Below are 27732 nucleotides of genomic sequence, written 5' to 3'. Positions count from 1 at the left end.
CAGAATTCTTCTGGATTGTCACTAGCTTCATTTGCCGTACACGCGTGTAATAAATCTTCAAGACATTTTTCAGTATCTATTGGTTGTTCGTTTTTTTCCAGTGAATCAGGAGATATATCATTTGGGTGAGATTCTAGTGCACTGCATTCTTCTGGATTGTCACTAGCTGCATTTTTATAGAATTCACCAGAAAGCTCTCTGTAAGGAAGAGTGGAAAAGAATCTCAAGTCATCCATGTCACCCTCTAAAGTAGCACATTCTTCATCATCTTTTATTATATTTGGCTTTTCACACAACTCTGCTATGATCTGAGGATTAGTTGTGTTGTCATCCTCTGTGTAATGAATTTCTGTATTATTATGTAAAACATTAGGGCAAGCATCCTTAGGAATAAAATCACTTGGGAAGGTTTTCATAGCTGTATCAAATCTTACCGCTGACTCCTGCAGAAGCAGAATTGCTGCTTTCAAATCATCTGCATGCTCTGTGATGGCAATTTTTTTCAGAGACTGGAGCAATGTAAACATTGCAGTACTATTACTTGAACCCTGAGATAAAGCTTCCACCATATGGAACATGCCACGCTGTAAATGTAAAACTATCAACCAGGCTAACAAAAGTTGTGGTGATGAAGAATGAGCTGCTTTAAGCGGAGTACTTGGAAGACTGTAAGACTTTCCCAGTTGTCTTTGTTTTGATCTGTTACTGTTCTGAGGTAATACAGATTGTTCCTTCAGCACATCCCCCACATCTTCTGTTGACCCTTTTTCAAATGTGACATTTTCAACCTGTATAGCAGCATCCGTGGTAGACTTTTTTTGAGGGCGGTTCATGAGTTGATTGTTTGCCAAACACTTGATTAACTCTTCCGGTTTGTAGCTCTCACAGCTGTTATTCTGTCGAAAATCAGTAAATCTCTCCAAAAATTGTTCTGCTAAGCCTTTATTTTTTTCCATGAAAGCTGAGACAGAATCTTCATATAATACTGCATTCTGAATCAAAATCTTATCTGCACTAGTTTCTTTGCCAACAGGCCCCTCTTGACTTGCTTCATTAACTGACTTTGCAGTTCCAGTAGTGCTTTGATCGGTATTTGCTGTAAGGCCTACATCGTGTGGTTGGGACTGAACACCATTTTCTGGTCTTGTGGCAGAGATCGCTTGAAGCATAGGTAAGGCTGCATTTGGAAATATGTTCTTTAGCCAGTTTTGAACATAACTTTCAAGAAGGCTTGGTAAAATTGGAGAATTTATATCTTCTGAGTCTAAACTATTTGAGCCGCTTGCTGTTTTACCATCAATAGATTTGATATTTTTTGTTTTCTTTTTAGATTGTTTTGGCTTTTTGGCAGCTTTCTGTGATATTTTAGATATTTTTGAAGACTTTTTTGTTGACTGTCCAATTGGTGCAGAGCTATCTTGCGTAAAGGGCGATTGTGCTTGGTCATTAGGGTAAAGTGTAGTGCTATTTTCCATGATAGTGCCATTATAACCTGCTATGAGGTCAACCTCTGTTTTTTCTTTGTTTTGTTTCAGTTGTCCATCCTTTTGATTGTCGGAATTCATTAGCTCATCATGTATTTTAACAGAGCTTGGTTTCACCTTTGCCATCTTCTTATCACTCTTTGCTTTCCTTATTGTGTTCATTTCAGGCTGATGCAATGATGACAGATGAGAAGGGAATATTTCTTCAAACATAATGTTTTTTGTCACAGAATTAATTTCTTGGCATGGTACACCACAGACTTGTTGCTGAGACTCCAAATCAGTAGCATCACAGTTAGGGATATCAGTCTGAATTTGTTTTGAAGGATCCCCCGTTGCCTTCTTCTTTTTCTTCTTCTTTTGTGTCACTGAAGAAATAGAAGAATTGTCATTGCTAGCACAAGTCTCATTTTCTGATCCCCTTTCTATTCTGTCCACAGACGTAGACGAGAGATAGTCCATTACACCAGACTTATGAGCCCTGACTGTGGCGTTTGAAGATAGAAGGTTTGCCATTAGTACTTCCGCATTACCTGATGGTTCTTCTGATAACAAACATTCTGCATCAGCATTGCTAAATTTCTGAACCAGATGTGTTGTTTTTGTATGCAGCTTTGGAGGCTCAGCATAGGGCTCAGAGTATGTAACAGATGCACTCATAGATCTTTTAATTTCTCTAAATTTAAATTCATCCTGCTGATATATACGCTTTCCTGCTGAATGTGGTCTGTCCTTTTTAGAAGGTCCAGAAACAGAACTGTAGTCACTTTCAACATCTTTATCATGTACAGTATCTCTGTTTACTAACTGCATCTGAGTGGCTTGCAGGAGCTCAAAGTTGCCCTCACTTAAGTCGGTCAAGCGCTCTGCACCTTTACAAGTTAATGCACTTCTTTTTAGAGGAGCTTTAGCGGAATGAACATTGTCTGCAGTCATTGACATCTGTGTTCTACTTTCAACAGATTGAGCAGCTTCATGCGCCATTTCCTGATACCCTAACATCTGTCTTATTTTTCCTTGTACATTTCCCTCTGATGCTCTTCTTCGAACAGAGTTTGCTCTTTCTTGAGTCTTCCTAATCCCTGGAGTGGGAGGGCGGTAGAAATGAGACTTGTCTTTTCTTGTAGATGATGTTCTATATTTATTAGTATTAATGTCATTGTCCTGTATGTTGCTTTGGATTCTCTCTACATGGCTTTCATATGTATAGCCCACTGAGTTCTTACGTTCATCATCGATTTTGGTATCAACATCTGCATTTCCTAGTGGGGAGTCCTTAGTACTTACCGCTTCAATTTCTGGATTCACTGGAGAATTGAACAGTCTCGTTTTGCAGTATGACATATCAGCACGACTCACTGTGGTTGACCAATTAATGGTTTCTTCTTCCGCTAGTTTGAAGCGAACTTTCATTTCCACGGTCATCGTGCCATCTGAATTTAGATGGACTGTTTTTTCAATGTTATCTCCTGGAGAGATGACTGGTAATTCCTCTCCATATTGTGGCCAGCGTTCAGTTAGACACATCTCATTGTTGTGCATGTGAGAGTCTCCTACAAGGTTATCATCTTTATTGCATGCATTTGCTGGAGATTGGGAGTGTGCTTGACCACTGGGACTTATGAGAAAAGACTCATTATGTTTCACTTCTGAAGTTCAAGAATAATTCAAAGTGACAGGCGTTGATGAGAAGTAAAAGGTAATTTAAGAGTTGGAGTTATCCGAGTGATGAGACAGCATAAGAAGCAATCAGAAGGGAGAAGAGAGAGAAGATGAGAATGAGCGTTAGTAAGCAGGAAAAGGAACTGTTAAATAAAGCAAGAAAACAAGAAAGAAACAGATACGTATAATTGAAAATGACACTAATTTATGCATTACTTCAAAACAAATAAAATGTGTTTATAACTGGCTATGAGATTATTTAACCTAAATTAGAATTAACATATATTTATTACAACAGTAGCATACTGTACTGTGCTCGTGATCAGTTTAAAGGGAACCTTAACTGAGAGGGATATGGATTTTTCCTTTTAAACAATACCGGTTGCTTGGCAGCCCTGTTGATCTCTTTTGCTGCAGTAGTGGCTGAATCACACACCTGAAACAAGGATGCAGCTAATCCAGTCAGACTTCAGTCAGAGCACCTCATCTGCATGCTTGTTCAGGGGCTGTGGCTGAAAGTATTAGTGACACAGGATCAGCAGGAGAGTCAGGCAACTGGTATTAATTTAAAAGGAAAAATCCATATCCTTCTCAATTTAGGTTCCCTTTAAGCGGGAAGTTTTGAATGAGGATGATACTATTTATTGGCTAACTGTAAAAGATGTAAAGAGGAAGCTTTTGACCCAATAAATAAGTACTTTTCAAATTCTACTTCCAGACATACTGATTAAAATGTTATATTTATTACTTTGTATAATACATCATTAAAGGTTTTTCAACTTTAACAACTTTAACTTTAACTGAAACAATGGAAGACATTTACACCATAGTTTCTTAAAGTGGACCAGAACTCTTGCCCAGGACAGAAGGAAAACACAGAGAAATGCACTTTGTGTGTTTTTTAGAGAGAAGAGCCTGTCTAATCCGCCCTCATCTTCATCATCTTCAAGTAATCACAAGTGTAATATGATTTCTCAGCTGTGTCAGCACAAAAAATTTAGCAGTCCTCGCAGGCACAGCTAGCATGTGAACAAATGATATTAACTCTTTGTTTGCTTCCATGAAAGCAGGAAGTAGACACACTGCAGATTTATTGCAGGAGTTCTGTAAGTTGTAACAAAGAAATGTTTTTTTCTTTAACCACTTAAGGACTGCAGTCATAAAACCCCTTAAGGACCAGAGCCTTTTTTTCCATTCAGACCACTGCAGCTTTAATGGTTTATTGCTCGGTGATACAACCTACCACCTAAATGAATTTTACCTACTTTTCTTGTCACTAATACAGCTTTCTTTTGGTGCGATTTGATTGCTGCTGTGAGTTTTACTTTTTATTATATTCATCAAAAAAGACATGAATTTTGTCAAAAAAATGACTTTTTTTATTTTCTGTGCTGACATTTTTCAAATAAAGTAAAATTTCCTATACATTTGAGCGCGAAAGTTATTCTGCTACATGTCTTTGATAAAAAAAAACCATTAAGTGTATATTTATTGGTTTGGGTAAAAGTTATAGCGTTTACAAACTATGGTGCAAAAAGTGAATTTTCCCATTTTGAAGCATCTCCGAATTTTCTGACCCCTGTCATGTTTCATGAGGTGCTAAAATTCCAGGATAGTATAAATACCCCCCAAATGACCCCATTTTGGAAAGAAGACATCCCAAAGTATTCACTGAGAGGCATGGTGAGTTCATAGAAGATTTTATTTTTTGTCACAAGTTAGCGGAAAATGACACTTTGTGACAAAAAAAAAGGAAAAAAAAAGTTTCCATTTCTTCTAACTTGCGACAAAAAAAAATTAAATCTGCCACGGACTCACCATGCCCCTCTCTGAATACCTTGAAGTGTCTACTTTCCAAAATGGGGTCATTTGTGGGGTGTGTTTACTGTCCTGGAATTTTGGGGGGTGCTAAATTGTAAGCACCCCTGTAAAGCCTAAAGGTGCTCATTGGACTTTGGGCCCCTTAGCGCAGTTAGGGTGCAAAAAAGTGCCACACATGTGGTATCGCCGTACTCAGGAGAAGTAGTATAATGTGTTTTGGGGTGTATTTTTACACATACCTATGCTGAGTGGGAGAAATATCTCTGTAAATGGACAATTGTGTGTAAAAAGAATCAAAAAATTGTCATTTACAGAGATATTTCTCCCACCCAGCATGGGTATGTGTAAAAATACACCCCAAAACACATTATACTACTTCTCCTGAGTAGGGCAATACCACATGTGTGGCACTTTTTTGCAACCTAGGTGCGCTAAGGGGCCTAACATCCTATTCACAGGTCATTTTGAGACATTTGGATTCTAGACTACTCCTCACGGTTTAGGGCCCCTCAAATGCCAGGGCAGTATAGGAACCCCACAAGTGACCCCATTTTAGAAAGAAGACACCCCAAGGTATTCTGTTAGGAGTATGGTGAGTTCATAGAAGATTTTTTTTTTGTCACAAGTTAGCGGAAAATGACACTTTGTGAAAAAAAACAATATAAATCAAGTTCCACTAACTTGTGACAAAAAATAAAATCTTCTATGAACTCACCATACTCCTAACGGAATACCTTGGGGGGTCTTCTTTCTAAAATGGGGTCACTTGTGGGGTTCCTATACTGCACTGGCATTTTAAGGCTCTAAACCGTGAGGAGTAGTCTTGAACCCAAATGTCGCAAAATGACCTGTGAAATCCTAAAGGTACTCATTGGACTTTGGGCCCTTTAGCCCAGTTAGGCTGCAAAAAAAGTGCCACACATGTGGTACTGCCGTGCTCAGAAGAAGTAGTATAATGTGTTTTGTGGTGTATTTTTACATATACCCATGCTGGGTGGGAGAACACAATTGTCCATTTACAGAGAGATTTCTCCCACCCAGCATGGTATGTGTAAAAATACACCCCAAAACACATTATACTACTTCTCCTGAGTACGGCGATACGACATGTGTGACACTTTTTGCAGCCTAGGTGCTCTAAGGGGCCCAACGTCCTATTCACAGGTCATTTTGAGGCATTTGTTTTCTAGACTACTCCTCACGGTTTAGGGACCCTAAAATGCCAGGGCAGTATAGGAACGCCACAAGTGACCCCATTTTAGAAAGAAGACACCCCAAGGTATTCCGTTAGGTGTATGGTGAGTTCATAGAAGATCTTATTTTTTGTCACAAGTTAGTGAAAAATGAAACTTTGTGAAAAAACAATAAAATCAATTTCCGCTAACTTTTGACAAAAAATAAAAATCTTCTATGAACGCTTCATACACCTAACAGAATACCTTGGGGTGTCTTTTTTCTAAAAAGCGGTCACTTGTGGAGTTCCTATACTGCCCTGGCATTTTACGGGCCCAAAACCGTGAGTAGTCTGGAAACCAAATGTCTCAAAATGACTGTTCAGGGGTATAAGCATCTGCAAATTTTGATGGCCGGTGGTGTATGAGGGGGCGAATTTTGTGGAACCGGTCATAAGCAGGGTGGCCTCTTACATGACAGGTTGTATTGCGCCTGATCTGATGGATAGGAGTGCTAGGGGGGTGACAGGAGGTGATTGATGGGTGTCTCAGGGGGTGGTTAGAGGGGAAAATAGATGCAATCAATGCACTGGGGAGGTGATCGGAAGGGGGTCTGAGGGGGATCTGAGGGTTTGGCCGAGTGATCAGGAGCCCACACGGGGCAAATTAGGGCCTGATTTGATGGGTAGGTGTGTTAGGGGGTGACAGGTGGTGACAGGAGGTGATTGATGGGTGTCTCAAGGTGTGATTAGTGGGTGGAATAGATGCAAGCAATGCACTGGCGAGGTGATCAGGGCTGGGGTCTGAGGGCGTTCTGAGGGTGTGGGCGGGTGATTGGGTGCCCTAGGGGCAGATAGGGGTCTAATCTGATGGGTAGCAGTGACAGGGGCTGATTGATGGGTGATCAGTGGGTGATTAGATGGTAGAACAGATGTAAACAATGCACTTTGGAGGTGATCTGATGTCGGATCTGCGGGTGATCTATTGGTGTGGGTGGGTGATCAGATTGCCCGCAAGGGGCAGGTTAGGGGCTGATTGATGGGTGGCAGTGACAGGGGGTGATTGATGGGTGGCAGTGACAGGGGTTGATTGATGGGTGATTGATAGGTGATTGACAGGTGATCAGTGGGTTATTACAGGGAAGAACAGATGTAAATATTGCACTGGCGAATTGATAAGGGGGGGGGGGTCTGAGGGCAATCTGAGCGTGTGGGGCGGGTGATTTGGTGCCCGCAAGGTGCAGATTAGGGTCTATTCTGATGGGTAACAGTGACAGGTGGTGATAGGGGGTGATTGATGGGTAATTAGTGGGTGTTTACAGGAGAAAATAGATGTAAACACTGCACTTGGGAGGTGATCTGACGTCGGATCTGCGGGCGATCTATTGGTGTGGGTGGGTGATCAGATTGCCCGCAAGGGGCAGGTTAGGAGCTGATTGATGGGTGGCAGTGACAGGGGGTGATTGATGGGTGACAGTGACAGGGGTTGATTGATGGGTGATTGATAGGTGATTGACAGGTGATCAGTGGGTTATTACAGGGAAGAACAGATGTAAATATTGCACTGGCGAATTGATAAGGGGGGGGGGTCTGAGGGCAATCTGAGCGTGTGGGGCGGGTGATTTGGTGCCCGCAAGGGGCAGATTAGGGTCTATTCTGATAGGTAACAGTGACAGGTGGTGATAGGGGGTGATTGATGGGTAATTAGTGGGTGTTTACAGGAGAGAATAGATGTAAACACTGCACTTGGGAGGTGATCTGACGTCGGATCTGCGGGTGATCTATTGGTGTGGGTGGGTGATCAGATTGCCCGCAAGGGGCAGGTTAGGAGCTGATTGATGGGTGGCAGTGACAGGGGGTGATTGATGGGTGGCAGTGACAGGGGGTGATTGACAGGTGATCAGTGGGTTATTACAGGGAAGAACGGATGTAAATAATGCACTGGCGAATTGATAAGGGGGGGTCTGAGGGCAATCTGAGCGTGTGGGCGGGTGATTGGGTGCCCGCAAGGGGCAGATTAGGGTCTAATCTGATGGGTGGTGATAGGGGGTGATTGATGGGTGATTGATGGGTAATTAGTGGGTGTTTAGAGGAGAGAAGAGATGTAAACACTGCACTTGGGAGGTGATCTGATGTCGAATCTGCGGGCGATCTATTGGTGTGGGTGGGTGATCAGATTGCCCGCAAGGGGCAGATTAGGGGCTGATTGATGGGTGGCAGTGACAGGGGGTGATTGATGGGTGATTGACAGGTGATTGACAGGTGATCAGGGAGGATAGATGCATACAGTACACAAGGGGGGGGGGTCTGGGGGGGGGGTCTGGGGAGAATCTGAGGGGTGGGGCGTTGATCAGGAGTACCCAGGGGGCAGTTTAGGGACTAAAAAAAAAAATAGCGTTGATAGATAGTGTCAGGGAGTGGTTGATGGGTGATTAGGGGGGTGATTGTGTGCAAACAGTGGTCTGGGGGGTGGGCAGGGGGGGGTCTGAGGGGTGCTGTGGGCGATCAGGGGGCAGGAGGGGGCAGATCAGTGTGTTTGGGTGCAGACTAGGGTGGCTGCAGCCTGCCCTGGTGGTCCCTCGGACACTAGGACCACCAGGGCAGGAGGCAGCCTGTATAATACACTTTGTAAACATTACAAAGCGTATTATACGCTTCCTATCCGGCGATCGTCGGGTTAACAACCCGCCGGCGCTTCTGATTGGCCGGTGGGTTGACGTCGCGGGTGGGCGGAGCCTATTGCCGGCGGATGCGCGTACATCCTAGCGCGCGATCCCCAGCAAAACAGTGCCCCAGGACCTGACGCCATTCTGCGTTACGTGGTCCTGGGGCTGCCACTTTGCCGCCGCCAATATGAAGTAGGCGGTCGGCAAGTGGTTAAAGGTTATTATGCTGTTGCTTATCTTTTAGAGCAGAGAAGAAGGATTGAATTCAGGTCTGCTTTAAATCATTCCCCAAGGACCACTAGCAGGTTTTAATTTCCATATGTTTTAAAAGGCTAGGTTTACAATGGGAGTTGCGTTGAATTACCCATAACAGCAGGAATGTGACGGAACACAACAAGAAAGCTGCACTGCATGTTATTTGCACATTGCACCACATACAGTGAAGCATATAGTCATGGTAAGTATGCTTCACTGTTACTGTTAGGCAGGGGTCACACTTACTGGCTTTCGTACGCGTTTTCTGCACAGAAAAACTGACTTCAACTGAGAACTCATGTTAATCAATAAGCAAGGTCACACTTTAATGCAGATTTCGCATGCAGAAAAAAAACTGACATCTTGCGCAATTTGTCAGTTTTCTCTATAAATTACATTAGCTGCTGTAAGGCAGGGGTCATACTTGTCTTTCAGTTTTCTGCAAAGTGTAGAAAACTGAAAGACAAGTGTGACCCCTGCCTCAACGTTTGTTTTGCGGTAACGCATTGCATGTAGTGTGTTGGAATGCCGCACACGGCTATACCACACCGGTGCACTGTGATTGTCACTTAGGTGGTGCATTGCAGTGTGATGGTTCGCATTACAAAGTGGCCATTATAGCACCACTGTGAAAGTATCCTTAGGAGAACAGCTAAAATGGTTGGTTGTTGCTTTTAAACTGTGATGATTGAATTCCTGTGTGAATGCTAGGATGTGTGAAAAACACCACCTGAGGGCTGGAACCCACTAGAGCGATTGTGTGAGTGTTTAGGGAGCGTGATAAATCTCTAGCGATTTCCCTAAACGCTTTGCCAATGTAAATGGATGGTGCAAATTCCACAGAAGTGATTGCGATGAGCAAAATCGCAAACGCAGAACATACAGCATTTTGTTAGCGTTTGCGCTTCTATGTAAAGTATATAATGGATGGCGTAATCGCTTATATAATCGCTGGCGTAATCGCCTATCAAAACTTGCACGGAGCGATTTTGCTAGCGTTTTGAACTTAATGTACACTGTAACAAAATTAAAATTAATAGAAAGGACCAATCAGACTTTAAAACGCTAATCGCTAATCGCTACACAAACGCTGGCAAATTGATACACTTTTTAAAATCGCTCTCTAAAACGCTCAAGGAATCACTTAAAAACTGCTCATACGAAACGCTAGTTTTGCAGTGGGTTCCAGGCCTGATAGTGGACCCCCAGGACAATTGGAGCTCTGCATATGAGATAGTCCTGAAATAGCAGACAACACAGAAAGCCAGTTTTGTAAGATTATTTCACTCATTGGGCAAAAATAATTTGTTAATGAAGGAGGATTAGGAGGTGTCTCTCTTTACCCTCTCCCAGATTGGTTGCTGGATTTTCAGTTAAAAAGCAGGACCGTAAACAATGAGCTCAAAGCCTTAGGGCTGGTTCACACTTGGCGGTTCTTCAGCGCTTTGCTGATTGCTGGTGATCATCCCTATGGATACATTCACACTGCAGCGTTTCCGATTTCGATCAATTGCAAATGCGCTGCGTGCAGCGTTTCGAGGGCGATCGCACTGTGATTATCGTTCTATTGAACGAGAATCACAAGTGCAAATCGTGAGATTTTGGCCGCAAATCGCGATCGCAGAGCCGACCGTGATTGCGGGCTAGCGGCACTCCAAGCACCAAGTGTGCACTAGCCCTCGCTCCTCTCAGAAGTTTATCCATTTTTCCCGGTTATCAAGTATCACCATTCTCCTTAACTGCTCTTCTAATACTGATTATGGGGACATCTCAATAGATATGCAAATAAAAGTTGAACATCTGGATTCAGTAGGAGATTGAATAAGTAAGTGAATCTGGCATATGAATAATGAGGAGAACCTCACAGTTTCACCGCTGTCCAGCAGAGTAACCAAGCAGCTCAGGGTGACCCAAACCACTAGGAATATTTAGGGGGATAAAAGGGACCAAAAAGCCCTCCTACTAATAAGAAATGCTCGGTGAAATTTGTGGGGTTGGTGTGGCTGTATAATATTTAAAGCTATAGGCTTGCTATACACCAGCGGTTCTGGATGCTTGACTAGCTTACAGGGGCGAAAAGAGATCATTTGCATGTTGAGAAGTGGTACATTGTGGGTAACCAGCCACAAATGTTCACTGCTGAATTATTGCAAGTTTCCTTCTGTTTTAAGAAGGCAAATTTGCCCGCTGTCCAGGAAACACAGCTGTTTTAGATATCCAGACAGTTGGCAAGTATGGAAATAGCTCTTAAAGTGACACTGAAGCGGAAAAAAATTATGATACAGTGGGATGCAAAAGTTTGGGCAACCTTGTTAATCTTCATGATTTTCCTGTATAAATCGTTGGTTGTTACGATAAAAAAATGTCTGTTAAATATATTATATAGGAGACACACACAGTTATATTTGAGAAGTGAAATGCAGTTTATTGGATTTACAGAAAGTGCACAATCATTGTTTAAATAAAATTAGGCAGGTGCATACATTTGGGCACTGTTGTCATTTTATTGATTCCAAAACCTTTAGAACTAATTATTGGAACTCAAATTGGCTTGGTAAGCTCAGTGATCCCTGACCTACATACACAGGTGACTCCAATTATGAGAACGAGTATTTAAGGGGTTCAGTTGTAAGTTTCCCTCCTCTTATAATTTTCTCTGAAGAGCAGCAACATGGGGGTCTCAAAACAACTCTCAAATGACCTGCAGACAACATTGTTCACCATCATGGTTTAGGGGAAGGATACAGAAAGCTGTCTCAGAGATTTCAGCTGTCTGTTTCCACAGTTAGGAACAATATTGAGGAAATGGAAGACCACAAGCTCAGTTCAAGTTAATGCTCGAAGTGGCAGACCAAGAAAAATCTCGGATAGACAGAAGTGACAAATGGTGAGAACAGTCAGAGTCAACCCACAGACCAGCACCAAAGACCTATAACTTCATCTTGCTGCAAATGGAGTCACTGTGCATCGTTCAACCATTCGGCGCACTTTACACAAGGAGATGCTGTATGCGACAGTGATGCAGATGAAGCATTTTCTCTGCCCACAGCACAAACAGAGCCGCTTAAGGTATGCTAAAGCACATTTGTACAAGCCAGCTTCATTTTGGAATAAGGTGCTGTGGACTGATGTAACTAAAATTGAGTTATTTGGGCATAACAAGGGGCGTTATGCATGGAGGAAAAAGAACAAAGCATACTAAGAAAAACACCTGCTACCTACAGTAAAATATGGTGGTGGTTCCATCATGCTGTGGGTCTGTGTGGCCAGTGCAGGGACTGGGAATCTTGTCAAAGTTGAGGGACGCATGGATTCCACTCAGTATCAGCAAATTCTGGAGACCAATGTCCAGGAATCAGTGACAAGGCAGAAGCTGCACCAGGACTGGATCTTTCAACAAGACAACAATCCTAATCACTGCTCAAAATCCACATTCTGGAATAGCCATCTCAGTCTCCAGACCTGAATATAATTGAAAATCTGTAGTGTGAGTTAAAGAGGACTGTCCATGCTTGGAAGCCATCAAACCTGAATGAACTGGAGATGTTTTGTAAAGAGGAATAGTCCAAAATACCTTCAACCAGAATCCAGACTCTCATTGGAACCTACAGGAAGCGTTTAGAGGCTGTTATTTCTGCAAAAGGAGGATCTACTAAATATTGATTTCATTTCTTTTTTGTGGTGCCCAAATTTATGCACCTGCCTAATTTTGTTTAAACAATTTTTGCACACTTCATGAAAATCCAATAAAATTCATTTCCCTTCTCAATCACTGTGTGTCTCCTATATGATATATTTAACTGACTTTTTTTTTGTAACATCCAACGATTTATACAGGAAAATCATGATGATTAACAGGGCTGCACAAACTTTCGCATCCCACTGTATAATTAATTGGTGGTGTAGTATGGATAATTACTAGAACTTTGTAAGCAAAGAAAATATTTTCACATTTTTAATTTCAGTAATATAGGTTTTTTTTTATAACATTGCATACATGACAGCCTTAATAAGATGGGCTGTTACCGACGGCTAATGGCAGACTTTATTACAGGCTGCGGGGGAGGGGGGGGGGGGGAGTGACAGACTTCAAAGGTCTGTCACCCTCAAGGTGACAGACCTTTGGAGTATCCCAACGGAATTTCTGCTAGGTAAAAACATGATTGTAGCCACGCAGAGACTTTGTGGCTCGAGGACCCCTCCCCCGTTTTACACAGGCACAGCCGAGGACAGCCTCTTCACACGGAGAGCAGGAAAGCTGATGCATCTTCAATTAGCACTTGCAATTTATTCATGTCCTCGGCTGTGCCTGTGTAAAATGGGTAAGGGTTCCTTGAGCTACAAAGTCTCTGCTTGGCTACAATCAAGTTGTCAGTTTTATTACCTAGCAGAAATTCCGTTGGGATACTCCAAAGGTCTGTCACCTTGAGGGCAATAGTGTTTTGCTTCTAAAGGGGCCCATACACCTAATGATTTTCCCGCCGATATACAGCAGATTTGATCACTGTGATCAAATCTGCTGTGAAATAGTTGTGCAGACGCTGACCGAAGGATCGATTTCCGTCCAAAATCAATCTTTCCGTGTTGAAGATTTCGCTCGATCGCCGGCGGGTCTGGAGTGTGTCGATAGCGGCGTTCGAATGCCTGACGACCGACGCTAGCGGCAATACATTACCTGCTCCAGCCGGCGCGAGTACCCGCTGTCACCGCTGCTCCTTCTCCGCCAGGTTCCGGGTTTCGGCTGGCTTCACTTACTTCCTGTCCCGACAGGAAGTTTAAACAATAGAGCGCCCTCTACTGTTTAAACTTCCTCGGACAGGAAGTTCAGTGAAGCTGCAGCCCTGGAGCCCAGAGCGAAGAAGAAGACAGCGGAGACCGGGGGACTCGTGCCGGCTGGATCAGGTAATGTATGCGGGAGCGGCAGCTCCACAGATTGTGATCGGTTTCATGCTGAAATCGATTCACAATCTGTTAGCAGTAAAGGCAGCCATACGATCCCTCTCTGATCAGATTCGATCAGAGAGGGATCTATCTGTTGGTCGATCTGATGGTAAATCGACCAGTGTATGGCCACCTTAAGGGATGATATGTTGCTCCTCCCCCAGCCTGTAATAAAGTCTGCCATTAGCCGTTATGCAGGCTGTCTTGTATGCGGAAACAAAACAGTGATTTACTTTAAACTAATTACTATCCCTTAGCTATCCCTTCTACTAGCTTTCTCTTAAGTGTCAGTCATTTTTAGTTTTATTTTTTACAGATTTCGTGATAGTGGTCCTTTAAGAAACTTTAATTGTTATTTATGCAAAAGAGCTTCTCTGAGCTAATCGACCCAACTTGGTCCAATACAGTCCTGTTTTTTTGAAGCAGTTAAAGAGACAATGAAGCGGAAAAAAAAATTATGATATAATGATTTGTATGTGTATGTACAGCTAAGAAATAAAACATTAGGAGCAGAGACATAAGTCTAATATTGTTCCCAGTACAGGAAGAGTTAAGAAACTCCAGTTGTTATCTTTGCAAAAAAGCTATTGAGCTCCACGACTTTCAAAGTCGCAGAGAGCTCTGTCTTCTGAAGCTTGTTATCTCAACTGTCAGTCATTGTATCTTCTTTTTCTCTTCAGTGGACAGGTCAATAGTTCACAAGACTGCTCTGTAAAATCCTTTAGAATGCTGAGTAGTGTTTAAACTGCAAATATTAGTGTGCTGTTGTGTGCGGCCCTGCAGCTTGGCCTTAGAGCTGCAGTGGTCTATTTTGAAAAAAATAGCCTAGTCTTTAGGGGGGTTTAGCACTGCGGCCCTGAAGTGGTTAAAAGACAGAGTGTGGTTACTGTGATAATATGATGCAATGTTATAAAAAAAAAGAAACAGCTCTATAACCGAAAATACAAATATAAGACTTTTTTCTTTGTTACTTATGTTCTATTTCTTAGCTGTACTACACATACAATTCATAATAAGATTTTGTTTGTTTTTCCACTTCAGGTTTGCTTTAAAAGAAAAACGAAAGTAGCTGCATAATTGCTGTGTGCTTGTTTTACTCATTTATCAGCACTAGTCATGGCTACAGGCTCTTTTGAGCGTTTGCCACTACATCTAGAAGAATATTTACAAGAAGAATGTTTTATTGTACTCACGGCTTTTTATTTCCGTCTTTGATCTGGACTTTGGAAACACTCGCTGGGAGATTCCAGGTAATTTAGGGGGTAGAAATTCCCACTCAGAGTCATAATTCGCAGGTTTAAAAGGTTCTCTTCCCGCTGCCACTATTGTCCCAGAGCTCAGCAGCAGAGCGTGAGTGCTGAGAATCTGAGGGATAAAACACAGAAGGAAGATGTGTCACAAACTTACAATGCCCAGGAAGACAGATTTGTATCAACTGTAACAAGAATTGTACAACTTCACAGTAAAGTGCTCTCAAAAAAGCTTACAACACCTGTAACATTATAACTATTAAAATGTTTAACTTAGTTAATGTCTCACATTTTTGTGCAAAACTTATGTTTGAAAAAGGGGGGAAGGGAATGTGGGAGGAAACCAAAAGCCAAAATGGCCCCAATTCACTAAGAGCCATTCGGTAAATCAAAACTGTTTGGTAAAATACCTCATTCGATATACCTGTTCTTATTTTAAATTCACTAAAGATTTCACAAATGTGAGTGACATTCGGTAAAACTGGTCTAAAATTGTCCGTCAACCATTCAGTGGTCTAAATCACAGTTCCCCAACCCTGTCCTCAAGGCCCACCAACAGTACATGTTTTACAGAAAACCACAAACATACACAGGTGGGGTAATTAGTGTCTCAGAAGCTCTGATTAACCACCTCTGTGGATTGCCACAAAACATGCACTGTTGGTGGGCCTTGAGGACAAGGGTGGGGAACACTGGTCTAAATTGTTTGGTATCCTCCTAAGTGAACTTGTGCAGTAATTCTCTGAATGTTAGCAGAGATACTTCAACCTAATCTAACTTGTATTTTTATTTTTTTATGTGTGTGTTGTTTTTTTAATTGTATGGTTGTAAAATGTACTATTTGTGTTGCACTTCATGCAATATAAAATAAATTCTATTACCATAGGGCTAATTTTCCCTGACAGATATAATTTCCCGACAGGAACCAGATTGGCTACTCTCTGCCAGGAAATACCCACTGAACATGCTCCCTTTCACTTTTTTAAATTCAAGGTTCATATCAGAATTACCAAACATTTTTAGACCAGGTCTAAAATATTCGGTAAAATGTTTGGTAATTCTACAGTTCAACTTGCACACTATTGAATGCAGTATTTTACCAATGATTTAGTAGATTAGTGTAAAATGCTTTGTGAATTGAGGCCATGGTGTAATAAGTGTGTGACACATGGATTTAGACTACGTGAGTGACACAGCAGTGACACAACATAGGCAGATGGGGAGAACAAACCCGAAGATCAGATGATCTTTTTCAGTTTTTCATGCAGCCATGTGAGTGGAGGTGAAGTGGTGGGCACTGAAATGTTAGGTATAATATTTACTAATATATATATATATATATATATATATATATATATTTCTCTCTCTCTCTCTCTCTCTCTCTCTCTCTCTCTATATATATATATATATATATATATATATATATATAGATCTATATATATCTATATATATATATATATATCTATATATCTCTATATATATATATATATATATATATATATATATATATATATATATATATATATCAGTCTCTCCCGGGGGGTGGGATGTACACGGTTGCTTCAGGCAGCAAATCTAGAACCTGCCCTGACTTTTTGGCACCACTTTATCACGTACATATGTTTGCTCAAAGAGGAACTGTAATCAAGGACCTTTTCTCAAATAGATCATCAGTCTGTACGGCTGATATTTATTGTGGTGAAACCCCTCCCACAGTGGACCTTCCTGTCTGTGAACCTTGTAGCATTGTGGGAAATAGCAACTGTTTCTAATCTACAATGTACAAGGCTTTAGTCCAAGCCTTGCCCTTGCAAAAAACAAATCCCAGATTTTCCCTGATAAAACTCAGCCCTAAATTGACCTTGCAAACTTCATTTAGAATCAATAATCCACTTATTCTGGCACAACAAGAATATCAAATGTCCCTGAATGCTTTACATTTATCTCATTCTGCAGTTATGTCCCAAGACATTGGAGGAAAACATGGAAGAGTGCTAATCCAGTCATGGAAATCTCACCAAATCTGAGACCCCTAACACTAGCAGGACAGAAAGGTGCCATGTAACCTGTGTACTACTTTATTTGGGGTCTCAATACTTTTCTCTGAATCACTAAATAAGTATCAAAACTTTTCAGTCTAATGCCTGGAATACACAGTGCTTTTCCGTTGTTTCAATCGAGCCATTAGATGGCTCGATTGATAATTTCCGATGTGTCCGATCACCCGCTGGATCGATTCCGCACTCAATACCGCGGGCGGGACAATAGAAATAATAAGGAAAATGAGCAGAAGATAAGAGAATCGCCTGCGGAGACGAGCGGGAATCGTCCCATGTATTCCCGGCATTAGAAAGGTTAGAGAGATAAGGGGTTTGAGGCTTGGCAGAAGACCTTTGGGGCTCAAAAGAGGTAGGCTAAGGATAGCCTTATCAATTAACTTTAGGAGAAAGTTGTATTTATAAGGCCCCTTTCCCAATAGGACGTTTTCATGGACGTTGTAACGCTAAAACAATGAAAGTCTATGGGAATTTCATACCTGATGTGCTGCGATGCACCTGAACCAGTGACCGGAAGTCATGTAAGTCAACGGTGCCGCGCATATTATAACATTTTTCACATTCGCGTTGCGGTGCGCATGCATGGAAGAGCAAATTTTCAATACACTTCCATACAATTTGTATTTCAGCCACAGGAAGTGAGCACCAGAGAGCTTCACTTACAGTTTGGCTTGCTGTAAAAAACTACATTACTGCGCATTGCCGCGGGTGTCTCCAAAGCCTATTTTAAGCGTTGCCGTGCGATGCGAGATCACACCTCAACCAAAACGCAAGTTGCTGATGTGAAACCGGCCTCAGACTATTGAAACAATGTGAAACATTAAGGTGGTCATACACCATTCAGTTTTTTTTCGACTAGAGAAATCGGATCAATTTTTTCGCTTGATTGAATAATCAGGAAAATTAAACCAATATACCAATTTTTCCAAAATATTAAACAAACAATTCAATAACATTTTTAGTTTTTATATTTTTCATTTTGATTTTCCAACACATCCTATTGGATTTTTATTGGGAAAAAAAACATGGAAATTCGCTTGTTTTTCCTGGATTGGAATTTTTTTTTTTCTATTTCTTATACAATTGATCATTTTTATCAAACAAATGGGAAAATGTATCAATTTGATTGTATTGTGTATGACAACTCAGAACTCAATACAGTACATTATCATTGATACAGATTATATATTTCATCTCGCCCCATACATGTTAACTTACCCGCCTTCCATCTGTACTATATAGCTTGAAGACTGGAAACTGCAAAGCTTCTGAGACTTGATCAAGGAACACATCAAAGCTCTGTACAGACTTCTTTTTTAGCACCAGGTTGTATTTAGAATCTTTATCTCCATTTTTAAAAATGACAAAGTTCTTTGAGTTTCCAAGCACAACAGTATTCTCCCTCTGAAATGGAGAAACCACATTTTGGCGAGCCAACTGGGCTACTCTTCTACGGGCACTTATTGGTCTGCTGCTCTGCCAGAGTAATGGCTTTTTGCTTGCTTTTTCAAGATTTATTGGCTTTATCTTTCTTTGATGGGAGCAAATGTAAGATTTGCCATCCTCAAGTTCCTCTAGAGACGTTATGTGGTGCTGTCCACGTGGGGTGGAAATATTTCTAACTCCAAAAGGCAGCGGTACTTTTTTAGACAGACTGTCTAGCAGGGCATCAAATGTCTTGAAGGAGCGGTTAGTCACAACCATCTTTATTCCATTAAACCGTGGATCACCACTTTTGTAAAAACATAGCTTTTTAGTTGGCCCAGGATCTGTCATACGTGAATGCCTGGCAGAGAAAGCTTGTATGCTCTCCGTTGAGTTGGCTTGACCTACAGAAATATTGGTGGATGTAGTTTCACTCATTCTTGACAGCAACCTAAAAAACAAAGAAAATGTATAGGATCACATTTTTTGACTATTTCTTGTTAGAAAAGTAAAAAATATGGTCATAAAACACACCACATATATAATTCCAATAGACAAACAGAAACAGCACATGCTAACACTATCCCTTTAGGGTTTACAAAGCAAGGGGTTTAGGACTAAAGTAGCTATGCCACATAATGCATTTAGCATGCTCAGTAAATGAAGACAAGGTTCCAATTAATATACATAAAAGCAAAGCAAAGAATACAGCACTACTAGGTCATTGCACCCCAAGCGCCCACTGTCACCCCAGTTCCAGTAACACTCCAAGAAAAGTAGCACGGAAACGATCGAGCTCGGCTTATTGCAACAAAGCCCAATTGTGTCCATGTTAATGCGCAGCCGCAGTGTGGCAGGGCTTCGGGGGTCTCAGCGCTGGAACTGCAAAGTAGAGGGAGATGGGGGAAGCCCCTCTGAAACCAGCAGAGACTTTTTGCCCTTCGCTATAGAAGCCGTGTTTGGCTCCATCCTCCAGGCTTCCCTATTGCACTTTTTATGTTATGGATAGCTTCTCTGATCAATGGTTAGGGTCCTTTTACACTAAATCAGTTGCAGTCATTTATAACTGAATGGAGAACTAATGGGTAAGGTCATTTCCATGTTTCCCATTGGCTTAGTTTACATTATGGGCTTGATTCACAAAGCGGTGCAAAGTGTTTGCACGCCAGTGAAAAGCCCCTTATCACGCCTAAACTCACTTTAGGCATGATAAGAAGAAACTCGTGCGAAGTTACCGCGCGAACGCGCGTACGCGCGGTAACTTCGCGCGAAGAGCAGGAAAAAGCGGTGATAACTCAGTGGTGAAAAGGTCATCACGCCTAAAGTCTTTTAGGCGTGATAACTGGGTTATCACCGCTTTGTGAATCGAGGCCTATGTGTGCAGTATTCACAATGCATTGCTATGGAAAGTTGAAACATATCATTTTCAGTGTATAGGCCTGGGGTTGGGAACTCAAATTGCACTTTCATTTTCACATAACATTTAAAGCGAACCTGAACTCAGAACTTCATCTCTGCTCTAAAAGATATGCAACAGCATAATAACCTTTAAAGAAACGTTTCTATTATAGCTGATACAAATCCTGCAATCAATCTGCACTGTGTCTACTTCCTACTTTAATGGAAGCAGACATAGGGTTAACATCCTGTGTCTACAAATTAGTAGCTCTGCCATGGCAGAGAAGATTCCTGAGCTGACAAAGCTGAGAGATCAAATTATGGTGGTGATTAGCCACAGATGAGGGGGAATTAGACAGGCTAAACTCTCTAAATACATACAGAGTGCAATTCTCTATGGGCTTGATTCACAAAGCGGTGCTAACTGTTAGCACGATTGTGAAAAGCCCTTATTACGCCTAAACAAACTTTGTGTGCGCTAATTAGCGCTCGCGTGCAAAGTACAGCACGCAAAACTTTTTGTGCGTATGCGACCTTATAGGCGCATAGAGTGCTCCGTTTTCGTTGCACCCAATGCAACGTTTTGCGCGCACTGCCCTTTGCGCCCGCAAAGTTTTGCGTGCGGTACTTTGCGCACGATCTGATTCAACTTGGTGCGTGCTAACTACTTAGCACCCTAGTTAGCACGCCCAAAGCCTTTAGGTGTGCTAACTAGGTTAGCACCAGTTAGTGAATCAGGCCCAATGTTTCTATGCTTTCATTCTGTCCTGTGCAAAAGTTTAGATCCACTTTAACAGTTCTAGAGAAATGAGTTGTTGAAGTCAAAGATAGTCTTCAGTAAAAGTAATGTTTTCTTTCTTCTCATGTTCACTTTCTATCTTCCAAAATGTAATGTAAGATGTTGAGTTATTAGAAAGGGTGTTGCTATAAACCTGCAGTACTTAGCTCTGCCTGCTTGACTTTGGATGCAAATAAGCTCTGTGGTGTCATCATTAAAGCTCTCCAGCCGTCATAAATCAGATGTAATCTTGTCCTCCTTTCTATTTTACCTTCACAATAAACCTTGAAGGCTTATCCAGTAAACATTACATGCATATTAAAGAACATGCCTCTCCTTTGAGTCTTCTTTCATTGAAATAAACACCCACAGTCACTTATACCCAGCATAAGCCGAGTTTAATAGCTTGAAATGGGACCAAATGACCTTTACAAAGACAAATCTTCCTCAAATGAATTACAGATAACTCGGCAAGATCATTGTAAACCAGAACTCTTAGGAGTGTGTAAGGGAGCTGAAAGGGATCAAAAAAGCCTCCTTACTAAAATGCTATGTAAAGCAGAATTATGCGTTTTTAAAACAGAAGGTATTTGCGATTATTCAGGTTGGAGTAAGTATTTGAGTTGTCCCACAATGCATCACTTCTGAATATGCAAACCACCCCTTTGTTGTCCCTGATAGCTAAACACACCTCCAGAACCGCTGGAATGCAATGATGTGTCAGCTTGTTCGTATTACAGAGCCAAACTAATCCAACATGCATATAGACTGTTTCGGATTGGTTGATCCTCATCAGTGCATGGCATGGATTAATGTGGCTCTATGGGGTAGGACTTGAAACACACAGTGTTACAGATTAACCAGCATACTCATGGGGAACCAGAACTCCTAGGAGTGTGTAAGGGTCTGAAAGGGATCAAAAAGCCTCCTTACTACTCTATTTATTATTTATTTATTGTATTTATAAAGGGCCAACATATTACGCAGCCCTGGACATTAGTTAAGGTTCCAGACAATATTTAGGGATGACATACAGCAATAAGACAATACAGGAACGGATCAGTGAATAATGGCGCACAGCGCCTGTGCATAAAAATGGTGCTGCATTAAAAAGATACGCTTATCACTATTTATCGTTAGTACCGCATAATAATGGCGCGCAGGGAAAAAAGAAGAAAAATGGCACACAGTAACATTATTTATCAATAGCACCGTTCATTTGCCAAACAGCAGACGTTATTGCGCACAGTAACGTTATTTATCAATAGCTAACCTACATAAGCCAAACTGCAGGTTAGGGTTAGGCACCACCAGGGGAGATTTAGGGTTAGGCACCACCATGGAGGTCTTAGGGTTAGGTACCACCAGGGGGGTGGTTAGGGTTAGGCACCACCAGGGGGGTGGTTAGGGTTAGGCACCACGAGGGAGGTCTTAGGGTTAGGCACCACCAGGGAAGTGGTTAGGGTTAGGCCCCACCAGGGGAGGGTCTAGGGGTTAGGCATAGGTACAGAGAGGGTTCTGAGTGTTAACGCTAAATTTCAGTAAAATAAACAGAGCTAAATAATGATAAGGCTTTAACGTTAAATAGCGATAAGCAACAAACGGATTAGCGTCAACACCGTGCGCCATAATTCGCAGGCGCCATTTTCAGATGGATCCATACAGGAATACATGCAAAACAGATCATGCAGCACGGTATGAGTACAAGGCAATGCTTAGTCACTGGGAGTATGGAGATTAGACAAGTCGAGTTCACTCAGATCCATAGGATGGGTGTACAGTGATGGAGGTGCATGACCAGGTAGGAGACATAAGGAGGAGGACCCTGCCTGAAGGCTTACAATCTACTTACCTACTTCTGTTGTGCACAGCATTTTAGCAGGACCACCATCAGAAGTGTTTGGACCCTTACTGGGCAAACCTGTAGCCCTTTCACCCCAAAACTAGCTGATCTTTCTGTTCTGCCTCCATCTGCACCCGGTATTCCTGCATGTCACGTAATGAGTCCAACCAGCATTCAGAAAGGCGAGAGCAGACAGAGCCAGAGGAGCAGAATGATCAGAGGGCTTTAGGAGAGTGCAGATAACAGAGGACTCCCATGCTGGAATTAGGTGTTACTTACACACACTGTGCTGGTGTGCTCTCTCTTTATACACACTCCCCCCACCCCCTGCAGGCAGAGGGTGCATGGCGGCCATGGACACACACAGCCATTCACTGATTGCAGCTGGGGCCCATGTCTGTTGCACTGTCACTGTTGAGGTCGACAGACTGATCTCTGGCCCCATACACATGTTCCTCTTGTGATTCCCTGAAGGCGGCCCTGCATTTAAGTAGGAAGGCTTTTTGATCCCTTTCGGCCTCTTACACACTCCTGGGAGTTCTGATTCACCATGAGCTTGCTGGGAAATCTGTAACTCTGGGTGCTTCAAGTCCTGCCCCATAGAGCCACATTAATCCATGCCATTCACAGATGAGGATCAACCAATCTGAAACAATCTGTATGCATGTTGGATTATTCTGGCCCTGTACCATTAACAAGCTGACACATCATTGCATTCCAGCGGTTCTGGAGGTGTGGCTGGCTTACAGCGACAACAAAGGATGATTTGCATATTCAGCAGTGATGCACCATGGGAGACATCCTATGCTCACTTCAACCTGAATAATCGCAAATACCTTCTGTTGTAAGAAGCCAAATTTCTGCCTCAAACAAAGAGAGTTAAAAGTCACGTCCCAGTGACAGCCAACGTAAATATACATGCAGAACACAGCTTACCTTCCCCCTGCAGTATTTCATGGTGTTCTGCTCCCTGTCAATATGACATTGGAGTATAAAACCCAGCCACCATGATGAACGCACATTGTTTTATATCCTGATCAGTGACTGTAAAAAGAGAATTGTTTAAATCCTCTTTTCGAGCTGCACAGACAAGACAGATTTCAGCACGCCGTTAAGTACTGTGTCTAGTGATCTATACAGCGGCTAATTGATCGATTTTCTGTTAACTACCCGTATTCCCATACATTGGCAGGATCATAGCATGGAGTGGATTAGGCCTTGCTTTATTATACACAACTGGCAGGCAATAATACCGAGTCCTCCTTTTACCAGGAATAGGTCAATAGAAGAAAAAAAGATGAGCTCAGAGACGACGGAGGAGAAAATAGCATGGAGTAATTTATGAGCTATCTATGCATATAAAGACTAACATCTTTCACTCAAAGCCAGTAGGAGTAGATGGCACTTTTGTTGTCCACAGAGGATGGTTTACTTCCAATGTGATTCCAGTAAGGTACATTATTTATGCATTTTTACACCTCTCCTGTGTGTCACATCCTGTCACACTGTCCCCACGGTGCAGCTGGAGTTCTGTGTTCCCTCTACATGTCTAAGCTCACCACAGTAATTCAAGGCAAAGAGCTCAAGGAAGAGGCACATCTATAGAGAAGCTGTTATTAATTCCATACGCAAGCTTGTATGAACCAATATAATGTCTCTGGCCACACAGGTTGTAAGCCCCTCACCTAATTGGATTTATGTTTAGAGTTGAGTCATTTACTCATGTTCCCTATAGCCATTTTTCAGGTGTATAGGACCTGGTTATACTAAGGGCATGCAGTCTCTTTTGTGCAACCAGAACCTGTCAGCTCCTAAATGAGAAAATAAGTAATTACATTGCCATATTTGATCATTATGATGAATTCTTTGGGAGATTGATGTCACAAACTGAGTAATGTATGGCAATCTTAAGGGCCTGTTTCCACTACACGCGGCTTCTGGATGCAAGAAAGGAAGAAAAATTGACTCCAATGAAAGCCTATGGGCCTGTTTCCACTAAGCAGGAATTTTCTGATGCAGATTTCCCATAAGCATTCATTGGAGTCAGTTTTCTGCATCCAGAATCCGCCTGTAGAGGAAACAGGTCCTAAGCCAGGTGGTTGATCTGCACATTTATGGAGACAATGTGGTATCCTAGATGTAATCCTGTGGGCCATATGCATACATTTGGAAGTACTTTGCCGGTGTACGGTGTAGGTCATCTGAGTTTAAAAAAAATTGGTAGCAGATCAGGTGATATAGTGATCCCCATTCGTCACCACCTTCTGTTATCGGTGAAAGACATCATTATTTAAGAATAAAAGTCTTGCTGGTTTTTGTTGTTTTTTTGTTGTTGTTTTTTTCATCCGGTACTATACCAAATAAAACATATAAAGATATATAGAAAAAAAAATCACTGAACCATACTCCACAAATAAATATTTTTGCACCTCACTGTTTTTTTTCTGTGAGCTATCCCAAATGGCAGAGAATTGCAGCATCACTATCATAATGTATTAAATCATAAACATGCTGCTAGTACCAATGCATGTAAAAAACATAACCTAAAAAGAAAGACGTCAGCAACCACATCAACAGGACTATTTGGTGATCACTTACCTGCCATTTGACTTGACAAAATGATGGGAATATTGCAGAAATATTGCCAGACGTTAAACCATGGTGTAAACAGCTCCGGTACATAAAACCTATGAGCAGAGCTGCCACTCAGGACATCACAGTCAATTTGCCTAATACCATCTCAGGACTAATCACTGGAGTCACATTAGGGGAACGAGGCTTAGAGCTGCCATTCATACATTAGTCTGTCGGCAAACATTCCATTTCTCACGAGATCTCTTTTGAAAGCAGAATTTTGCCCTTTCCTAACCTGAAATGAATACTTTTTTCCTTAATTGTTCAACATTCAGGCCGGGAGCACACTTGGCTGTGCAGAAGACCATACATTTTCTGCATTTTGTGTTTCTGCATTTTTTTGGTGCACTTTTGTATGCGTTGTTTAAATTTTTCAATATTTTCCATTTTTCAATGGAGTAAAATAAAGTATTATATTTATTTTATGAAAAAACGCATCAAAAATGGATGTACAAATGCATGGAAAAATGCACATCTTCTGCGTGTCCATTGAAATACATTATGTATATTTTACATGCATTTTTCAGAAATATACAGCAAGTTGCGCGTTTTAAAAAACACATATAGGAAAAATGCACATATATGTTTTTTTTATGTGACCCACAGACTTTCATTATGGGCAAAAACGTTTTCTACAAACTAGCGATTCTGTCTAATCTCCTCCTAGCCTGAGGCTAAAATTAAGTGAGTTATGATTAGGTTATTTAACAAAGTAAAAACCAGCATGTACACTGCAGTATGTCTGTAGAGATGATCAGCAGTCACTAACGTCAGGCTACATCAGAGATGGGAAAACTTTTTTGCAATCCGGCCGCATTGCTCTTGAATGCGGGTCACTACTTCCTGTTACTTCTCGCTCCCTCCCTCTGGACTTGTGTGGCCAAGGAGTGATTGGGTGTAACTAATCTAAACAGTTAAACTTTCATGGAGACCCGCCTCATTTTCAAACCCTTCCCCTGAGGTCTTCTCTGTCAGTGGTTAGTGCAGCCAGCACAATTTGGTAATGCCTATGGTGGAGCCCATGGAGGGGGGGGGCATCTTAAATGTTAGGCATAGTGGGATGGTTAGGCACCCATCTACAGTTAGCCATGGGGTGGTTAAGGTTAGCCACCCACCAGATGAGTTTTAGTGTTAGGCACCACCGGTTGGTTGTTAAAGTAAACCAGAGCTGAATAAAGAAGATAAATCGATACTTACCCACTGCTTCCTCCAACAGCATAAATACATGTGAGTCCCTCGGCCTCCTCCCGCAGTCTGCCATTCAGCCGTGATCTGCCCCGGTAACTGTTTCAGTCACATCAGTCTGGGTCTACTGCTCATGCGCTGGAGGTCTGCGCAAGCGCAGAAGACTAAAACTGGATGCGACTGAGACAGTTACCGGGGCTGATCGTGGCTGAACAGCAGACTCCGGTAGGACGCAGAGGGACTCACATGTGTTTATGCTGCTGGAGGAAGAAGCGGGTAAGTATTGATTTTTCTTCTTTATTCAGCTCTGCTACACTTTAAAGGGAACCTAAACTGAGAAAGATATGGATTTTTCCTTTTAAAATAAAACCAGTTGCCTGACTCTCCAGCTGATCCTGTGTCTCTAATACTTTTAGCCACAGCCCCTCAACAAGCATGCAGATCAGGTGCTCTGACTGAAGTCAGACTGGATTAGCTGCATGCTTGTTTCAGGTGTGTGATTCAGCCACTACTGCAGCCAAAGATATCAGCAGGACTGTTTAAAAGGAAACATCCATATCACTCTCAGTTAAGGTTCCCTTTAAGTATTAAAGGGAAGGTTCAGGGAGGGGATTCAAAAAATAAAAATAAATTTCCACTTACCTGGGGCTTCCTCCAGCCCGTGGCAGGCAGGAGGTGCCCTCGCCGCCGCTCCGCAGGCTCCCGGTGGTCTCCGGTGCCCGACCCGACCTGGCCAGGCCGGCTGCCAGGTCGGGCTCCTCTGCGCTCCATTTCCTGGGACTTCTGCGTCCCACGACGGCGCGCTGACGTCATCGGACGTCCGCCGGGCTGTACTGCGCATGCGCAGTAGTTCTGCGCATGCGCAGTACAGCCGGGCGGACGTCCGATGACGTCAGCGCGCCGTCGTGGGACGCAGAAGTCCCAGGAAATGGAGCGCAGAGGAGCCCGACCTGGCAGCAGGCCTGGCCAGGTCGGGTCGGGCACCGGAGACCACCGGGAGCCTGCGGAGCGGCGGCGAGGGCACCTCCTGCCTGCCACGGGCTGGAGGAAGCCCCAGGTAAGTGGAAATTTATTTTTATTTTTTGAATCCCCTCCCTGAACCTTCCCTTTAAGAGAGAGGGCTCTGTGTAAGAATAGGGTTAGGTTAGGACATAGTCAAATA

At 42.4% G+C, this 27732-nt stretch overlaps 1 protein-coding gene across 3 annotated transcripts in view; it reads right to left on the bottom strand.

The window, feature by feature from the left end:
• RP1 (RP1 axonemal microtubule associated) overlaps window positions 1–27732 on the bottom strand; it is a 542476-nt gene that overhangs the window by 446837 nt on the left and 67907 nt on the right. For 2 of the 3 annotated variants that reach the window (XM_068237386.1, XM_068237388.1), the window contains exons 1-3: window positions 25350–25432; window positions 18526–19183; window positions 15194–15365 (exon numbers count right to left, since the gene is read on the bottom strand). In XM_068237386.1, coding sequence (XP_068093487.1) covers window positions 15194–15365; window positions 18526–19170 — 817 coding nt within the window. In that variant the 5' untranslated portion in view covers window positions 19171–19183; window positions 25350–25432. Of the gene's footprint in view, window positions 1–15193; window positions 15366–18525; window positions 19184–25349; window positions 25433–27732 lie in introns of those variants that run through there. The other variant, XM_068237387.1, reaches the window with a different exon arrangement.

Source organism: Hyperolius riggenbachi, chromosome 5 (assembly GCF_040937935.1).
Source record: "Hyperolius riggenbachi isolate aHypRig1 chromosome 5, aHypRig1.pri, whole genome shotgun sequence".
Lineage (NCBI taxonomy): Eukaryota > Metazoa > Chordata > Amphibia > Anura > Hyperoliidae > Hyperolius > Hyperolius riggenbachi.
The sequence above is the reverse complement of the archived record's forward strand: the minus strand, read 5'-3'. Positions and strand labels throughout refer to the sequence as shown.